Here is an 8,445-nt window from a genome sequence, read left to right on the forward strand (position 1 = left end):
AAATAAGTACTATTACGTCTAGATAAATCTTACAATTTACTTGTCTCTAGTAATGTGTAATTAAGTGGATAATAGATGTTTACATTTCCCCTTAACTTTCTTTTCCTTGTAATATTAATTAAGAAAAGAGAGAAATTAGACAAATGCTTTTGGTCTTTTAATTCTAACTAGCCTAACACATTCTATCAATAAGTTTGTTGATCAAATTTTCTCTGTTACCGCAATCTCCACCTCTGGCTTCAGTAAATCTGGTAGATTTACGAACAAATCCACCATTTGGAGAGGAAAGCTTAAATGGCCATAATAAAGAAGTAACAGCCTTAAATTGCTCTCCACAAAAGAATAATTCACGAACCATACCTTCAATACCATAGACACCTTTAGAAGCAAGTTTCTTTTGAATAATAGAATTATCTTGAATACGTATTCTCTGATAACTACCTCTCTTTCCAACCTTTAAGTATCCTCTCTTATAAAGTAACTTACGAATCATAGAAATAGATGGGTATCCATAAGCAACAAATGGATCAATAACCTTGAGCATTTCAATAGTTGCTTTATTTAAAGGTAAGAATACACCATTATTAATTTGACGTAATCTAAATAACTGGAAGATTTTTCTAACTTTTGGAGATAATTTATTAATACCTTTAAGACGTATAACAAAAACAACCTTTGGTTCAGCTGGACGATATAATCCTCCATTNTGTTTGGCTTGTCTCTTTAAATCAATAATAGACTTAACATGTTCTCTGTATTGGTTTTGTAATTTCAATGCCTCAATCTTAGCCTTTCTACGTAAATCATTCAATTTGACTCTATCAGACTTGATCTTGGATTGANNNATCGAGAATAACTTCATATTACGCTCCAATTTTAGTTNCTTTGACTCACTTGNNAGAACCTTTCTTTGNTACGAATCTTGACATATTTTCTAATTTATTTACCACAACAGTTAGAGAAAAAAAAGAATAGATGTACTAAATTGTTGGGATTTATAACTTGAATTTGGTAACTTCTTCCTTATTCAAGAATTAAAGTCAACTTTGCAGCAATTTTATTATTGAAATTAATTTTGAATTAGACAAGACAGTCGTAATTTTAAAGTTTATTATTTTAAATGAAATAAATAAATAAATAAATATATATATATATATATATATATATATATATTTTTAACAAATATTATTATTATGATTAATATTATTAAATTATAAATATGAATATTAATTAATTTAATTTAACTTTTTTTTTTTAATATTATACTTTTAATATAAATTGTATTATTCTTTTTGACTAATAAAAATTATTCATAACTTATCATTACTTTTGTCATTTTTAAACCTTTATTAATTGTTCATTATATTAACTAATATTTCCGTCTCAAAAAGGCGGGAAGACGTGAACGTCTTGTCTCCGGAAAATATATATATGTAAAAGTGATTTATGGCTTAAAGTATCTAGATCTTGCAAGTATTTTTTGAATTGTTAGTTTTTTTTTTTAAAAATATGATTTAATAAAATTAATATTATTAAGATTGATATGTAATGAACCATGTGATTATTAGTAATAGAAAAAGTAAAATAGTATTGGTAATAAATAAATTAGTGGGTCCGATTAATTTAGTTTAAGAGAGCGTCACAATAGGAGCATGTAAAATAAAGATTGGAGATTTAAGTACAGAAAAATAATGTAGTGAGACTAAAAGTATTATTCATCCGATAAAAAATAAAACTAATCTATGATAAGATAATCAAATGGTTTTAATTTTTCGTCAAGAAAGTTACTGTTTTCATGTATTATTAATATTACCAGAAATAAAAGTAATAATAATAAACAAAAGATCATATAATTAAAGAAAAAAATTGTGAATTGATAGAATCTCTAGATTTTTCCCCCCATTTCTTTCTTTCTATTTTTTTTCTTTTCTTTATTTTCTTCTTCTAGAATGATTAATAATTTCATTTAAAGCCTTTTATTAGAGATAACTATTAGCAATTAATTAGTAATAAGTTAAGGCTAATAGTTGAAATCAATAATTAAAATAAAGAAAAAAAGGGAAAATTTTGAGAGATTGAATCATTTTCAATGTTTTTAAAAGAAGAAACCAAGGATTTTACCACCAGTATGTTTTCTTCTTGCCTCTTCTTGGTCCATAATACCATAAGATGTTGACAAAACAATGTAACCAAATTGTCTAGATGGAAGTAAATCGGTACTAATTTGCTCAATATCAGATAAAGGAACATCATAACGTGGGGAGATGACTCCACATTTGTTGAGACGTCCAAGTAGTTCAATGCAAATTTTTCCAGCTCTACGATCATCAACAACTTCGAATTCTCCAATATAACCACGTCTCTGCATACATTGTAAGAATTTGATAATAACCTTTGAAGAAGGACGAATTAAAACTTGACGACGTCCCATCTTCTCAGCATTCAAAATAGCCTTTAAACAATCACTTAAAACTGAAACACGAACCATTTTTTCTGTATTTTTGCTTCTTTAATATAGATATAACACAAATTTCTAATTATTTGGTAACCTGGAGTTGTCCTTTTTTATATATAAATATCTATAAATTTTAAACGACTAATTAAAATTTAATTAGGTCAAATTACGCCTTTCAAAAAAAAAGAATTCCTTTTTTTCTTTGTTTAAATTTAATTGTTTAATACGTATTAATTATTAAAGTAATTTCATTTACCGCTATTAATAATTTAATTTTTATTAATTGATAAAATTAATAATTCATTACATTTATTATATAAACAAATATTAGTCAATTATTATTAACAATATTTTATTTTCTTTATGCATTTTTTTTTTTAAGCATTTAATTATAATTTTATTACTATTAATAGAGACGCCGTCGTCCTAAGTTCACGTTTGGGCGCCAACTACCGTTACCTATTAATATTTTATCAAGAAAAAAAAATTTTTTTTTTAATCTAAAAATAGGTAACTTAGTATAACAGTAATTTGTAGCCCGCCTTTTTTTCAAAAAAAAATTTCACTACTAAAAAAGAATTTTAGATAGGAGTCAAAAATTACAAGAGAATTTTAAGTGAGAAGAAATAAAAAAGCAGAAAGGGGGAAAATTGTTTAAGGTCATTAATTCAATTGAAATTATTGAATATGTATTAAAGTTAAAGTGGCAATATTAATTGATTCAAATATTATCTAGTATTATAATTTAATAATTAATTGTAAATATCTTAAAATTTTGCATATTTAGATGAAATAAGTTCTAAATTAATGTGAAAGATGGCTAAAAATAATGGAATAAAAGATTTGAGTTCAGCTTTTAATGTAGTAAAGTATAAAAAGAAAGATCCTCATTTGAAAGTAATAAAGAGTAGAAATTCTAGTAAAATAGAAAATTCACTAGATAAGAGAAAAGATAAATTGGGATTTAACGATCGTGATTTCCTTGAAAGAAAGAGGTCTATACTTAAAGAGCTATATTCAGAGGGAAGGAAGAGTGAATTTAATGATGAGAGAGAGAAGTTTGCTTTAAGAAAAGATTTTATTGGAGATAATTATCAAACTTTAATAGCTACTAGGCAATTAAAGAAGAAAGTTAAGAAGAGAAAGAATAATTTTAATTTGGATGAAGAAGAAGAAGATGATAATGATTATAGAGGATATTCCGGTGAGAATTTTAAAAATAATACTAGTACTAATGATTTAGAATTCACTCATCAAGGAAAATCTATTTCAGCCTTGGATGATAAGGCTATTCGTAAATATGATGGTAATATAGATGAGGATAATGATTTCGATGATAATGATTATACTGGTAACCGTAAAGGAGATAGTATTTTAGATGAGAAGAATATGCCAGGTTTTTTCTTTGGACAAGGAAATTCAGATGGAACTTCTACTAAGTCTAGACAGGAGATATTTAAAGAAATCATGCAAAAGAGTAAGCTTGCAAAGATGGAGATGAAGAGACATAGAGAAAGTCTAGAGGAGGAGTTGGTTAATTTAGATAATGCATTTTCTCAAGTTCAATCAATGCTAAGCTATAAACAGTCAAGAAAAGACAGAGTCAATTCTTTACTGAATAATATTAATTCTAATTCTTCTGTTACTGACAATAATAGTAATGATAATAATAATAATAATAATAATAATATTCGGTCATTTGACAAGAATATTGAAGAATTGGATGAATATGAACAACTCAGAAATCTTCTAAAGTTTGATACAAGAACTGGCGTTTCCGATAGAATTAAAACTGATGAAGAAATTGCAAAACTTAATGCTGAAAAACTTGAGAGGCTTGAAAAGGAGAGAAAAGAAAGAATGAATCTTGATGATTCCAATATTGACATTGACTTGAGTACTGAATCGGAAAATGAGTACTTTAAGGACGACTTTGATGATGAAGATGGCGAAGAAGAGGACGGCTTTGAAGAGGAAGAAGAGGAAGAAAAGGAAGAAGGGGAGGAAGAAGAGGAGGAAGAAGAGGAGGAAGAAGAGGAGGAGGAAGAAGAAGATGAGGAACAGAAAGTAGAAGAGGACTGCTTCGAAGAGGAAGAAGAAGATGGGGAGGGGGAAGAAGAGGACGGTGAGGACGGTGAGAACGATGAGGAGAGAGTGAAACCCGCATCTAAAGGATTCATTGATTTCGAATTAAATGAAATTGAAGAAATTGATTGGTTGTTGAATGATGAATCTGAACCAAATTTACCATTTAGTGTTAATTTGAAGAAAATCTTGAAGGAATATAGTTTAAAGGGACTTATGGAATTTATGAATGGATTTTCTCCAAAATCTCAATGGAAATTTATTTGCAGATTTAGATCATGCTTTAACAAAGGTGATACTGCAATGTTGAACGACTTAAAACTTCTTATTGGTTTCCTTATTAAATATCCATTAAATTGCCTAAGATCAGCAGAATCAGATTCTGAAAAGAAGAATATTTTTCAATTTATTATTAATTATCTTAAGCTTATGAGTAGTCATTTATTGTTTATGGCAGAAACTGATCCAAAAGAATGCCTTATCATTTTCACTTACTTTACATTTGAAATTTGTCATACAACATTTCCAAGTGTTTATCACAAATATAAAAAAGTTGAAAAGTTTTTAAATAATGATCTTTTAAATGTAGAAAATGAAAACTATTATACTGAAATATTAGAAGAATGTCCATCTTTATACCAACTTTCTGAAGATATATATGAACTGACTTTAGAACATATTGTGATATGCAGAATGATGTTTATATTATTCCCAGTTACTGATGCTCAACATCCAATATTAACTCCTGTTATTATATGCTTGGAACAATGGGCTCACAGATGGAGTCAAGTTGGGAAATCTTTACTAAACACTAACACACCAGATCAAGATAGTGAAGAGTTTAAATACAACCAAATAAGGCTTGTTGGGGGTAGTAACCCAAACATTAGTTGCATGATTGGAGTAATCTGTCTATTGGAGATATCCAGTATTGGTTATGCAAATAGTAAATCGAATAATAATGGTAATGAATTGCTTGAAAGATTTAGTATTGGTTACTTTACTTTATCATTAAGTTGCCTTAAATGGCTGTTATTGTCTGATTCTGATAATAATATTTCCATTGATGAAAAAAAAATTTCATTATCAATAGGAATTCTTAAATCTTTAATTAGAGTAATTTCTGCTTTTAAAGATTTACAAGGGTTCCACGCTATAATAATTCATCTTATACGTGAAAATATCAAACAAATTAATGAATCATTAATAAAGATGGATAATTGTAAAGTATTGTTAAATTTGGTTTCTGAAATTGAATCGATCTCTACAGAAATTGCCAATAGACCTCAAAAACCAATTAGTCTTTGTCCAAGACAAACTCCAACAATTAGATCTTTGATTCCCAAAATTGATGATCCATCTGTTCCATTTGCTGCAAAAGCTATGCTTAGAGCCAAACATAGTCCCAAAGAATCCCAATATGAACATGAAAAGAAACATTATTTGTCTAGATTGAAAAAAGAAGTCAATACTGCTAGAAGACAAGCCAGTAGACAACTTAGAAAAGATTCACACGTGATTGCAAGTGCATGGCATGAAAATAGAACGGAAAAATCCAATAAACAAAATGCCAAGTATAATTCCTTCATGAAGATGTTAGAAGACGACCAAGCTGAATATAAGAGGATGAAGACTACAGGTGGAACCATGGATACTTCAATTCAATCTTATAGAGCCAATAAACAAAACATGAAGAAGAATCAATACATGGTTGGTAATTAAACTGCCAATGTTCTCGACCACTAATGATACATATTATTATATATACATTTGTTAGTCCTATATATAATGCTTAGTTGTTAACTTAATTAGACTGATATGTACACGCTTTATTCTTTTTATTTCAAAGAGAAATTCTATGATGTATGTCCAAATGTCTCTATCTATTATTATCCACATTTCATACTATTAATCAACTATTTAATAATTACTGGTTGCATGCATGCACGTATTCATTTTTGCAATTCTTACTACACCGGTATATAAACAATTTATTTATATAATTAATGTGGACATTACGTGTCTATTAATAATTGCCGGTATACAGTTTAAAGAAAAAAAAAAATGTAAATAGCAAATTGCGGGAAAAAAAAATCATTGCAATTATTGAATATTATACAATTATGCAAGAAAATTGAAGAAATTAATAAAACTCCTAAGAGAATTATATTGCTTTTAATGCTGGCATATGAAGATCAAAAAAACTATTAATTATTATTTTCCTTTATCGTTTACTCTGGAATATAGATAAGTTGATTAACTTCAAGTATTTAAAAAAAATTGTGATAATTTTAATAGAAATATTATTATTAAAGAAGATTTAATCAATTTAAGTTAATTTATGATTTACAAAGTTTTTTTAAAATACTGAGGTAATAATTCAGATGAATAAAAAATAATGAAGAAAAATCAATTAGCGTTAGAATTACATAAAAGTGCTAATATAACGGATTTGTCTGTATTAGAAGATGAAAAAAAGTTGGTAAGATTTGGCAATAGTGGAAAATTAAGACAGGGAGGAGAACATTTGAAGAGACCTACGGAGTCAGAAGAATTAGAGATTTATGAAAAAACTAAAAAAGCTTTGAATTTAGTAATTGATAGAAAACAGGATACTCTTTATCCATTTAAAGAAAGCAAAAAAGAAGCTAAGACTGAATTCATAAAATATAGATCGAGTTCTGATACTATTGGATACGATCCAAGGTTTGCTGAAAGAATAATTAAAGTAGTGGAAAGACCTAAAGATCCTTTAGAACTTCCTAAATTTAAAAATAGAATATTGGGAGGCGTAAAAAGGGAGGAAATGGTTCCTATTTTAAGACCACCATCAAAAAAGCTTACTCAAGATGTTTTTAAAGAGTGGAATATTCCCCCAAGTATTTCAAATTGGAAAAACCCTATGGGTTATACTGTTCCTTTAGATAAAAGAGTGCAAGCTGATACTCGTGATTTAATTAATATCTCAGTTAATGATAGATTTGCATCATTAAGTGAATCTTTACAACTTGCAGAGAAGAATGCAAGAGAACAAATTAAACTTAGAAATGAACTTCAAAAACAGAAGAAAATTAGAGAAGAAATGGAAAGAGAGGAAAAACTTAGAAAATTAGCAGAGTCATCCAGATATGAAAGAAGTAGCCATCATCTTCTTTCAAAAATTCCAGAATTTTATCAGGATAAAAAAGAAGGATCAGATGAAGATAATGACGAATTTGATCATATTAGAAGAATAGAATTAGAAAAAAGGAGAGAAATTGAAAGAGAATTTAGGCAGGAAAGAGCAGGGAAAAAATCAAAAACATTACGTGATAGCGATAGAGATATTTCTGAACATATTGCTTTAGGCCAAGCTCAGTCTGCTAATATTGGGTCTTCTTCTGAGTCCCAGTTTGATGCAAGACTATTTAACAAGGTATCAGGATTAGATTCAGGATTTTCCAACGATACTATAAGTGTTTATGATAAGCCATTATTTAATACAAATAATTTAAAACATAGAGGATTATATACTTTTGAAGAAAGTAGAGTTGAAGAAAGTATTGGAGGAAGAGTTCATGTACCTTCATTTTCAGGTACTGATAATTCCAAAACAGCTCTCAGAACAAAACCTGTTGAATTTGAAAGGGATGAAGATGATCCTTTTGGATTGGATAAATTAATTGATTCAGTAAGAAAGGATTACAAAAAGTAATTACAGGTTTTATTTGTTTCAAGTATATTGAAAGAAATGTAATTAATTTTACACTCTTTAAGTTCATAATAAAAATATATTAAGATTATTAATGTTTTTATACTCAGTATATTATATATATTGTAATAAGATATTACCCTAGTTAAGTATATTGTATTAATAGTTATGATGCAGTTATATTGTTTGTTAGTATTCTCTTACAATTAAATAA

At 27.7% G+C, this 8,445-nt stretch overlaps 4 protein-coding genes across 4 annotated transcripts; 2 read left to right on the forward strand and 2 right to left on the reverse strand.

Annotated features, from left to right (window-relative positions):
- Positions 1–172: 172 nt before the first annotated feature.
- On the reverse strand, positions 173–862 carry Chro.80499 (60S ribosomal protein L7). Its single annotated transcript, XM_660858.1, has 1 exon — positions 173–862. One exon carries the CDS (start codon positions 860–862, stop codon positions 173–175), a length of 690 nt encoding a protein of 229 aa, XP_665950.1.
- A 1,233-nt stretch (positions 863–2,095) lies between these two features.
- Positions 2,096–2,488, reverse strand: Chro.80500 (ribosomal protein S8). The annotated part of the gene is made up of 1 exon (XM_660859.1): positions 2,096–2,488. The coding sequence occupies one exon, from the start codon at positions 2,486–2,488 to the stop codon at positions 2,096–2,098; it is 393 nt and encodes a 130-aa protein (XP_665951.1).
- Positions 2,489–3,271: 783 nt separating this feature from the next.
- Chro.80501 (hypothetical protein) lies at positions 3,272–6,262 on the forward strand. Its single annotated transcript, XM_660860.1, has 1 exon — positions 3,272–6,262. One exon carries the CDS (start codon positions 3,272–3,274, stop codon positions 6,260–6,262), a length of 2,991 nt encoding a protein of 996 aa, XP_665952.1.
- Positions 6,263–6,938: 676 nt separating this feature from the next.
- Chro.80502 (Bx42 CG8264-PA) lies at positions 6,939–8,234 on the forward strand. The annotated part of the gene is made up of 1 exon (XM_660861.1): positions 6,939–8,234. One exon carries the CDS (start codon positions 6,939–6,941, stop codon positions 8,232–8,234), a length of 1,296 nt encoding a protein of 431 aa, XP_665953.1.
- Positions 8,235–8,445: the final 211 nt, after the last annotated feature.

This window comes from Cryptosporidium hominis, assembly GCF_000006425.1.
Source record: "Cryptosporidium hominis TU502 chromosome 8 CHRO018150, whole genome shotgun sequence".
Lineage (NCBI taxonomy): Eukaryota > Apicomplexa > Conoidasida > Eucoccidiorida > Cryptosporidiidae > Cryptosporidium > Cryptosporidium hominis.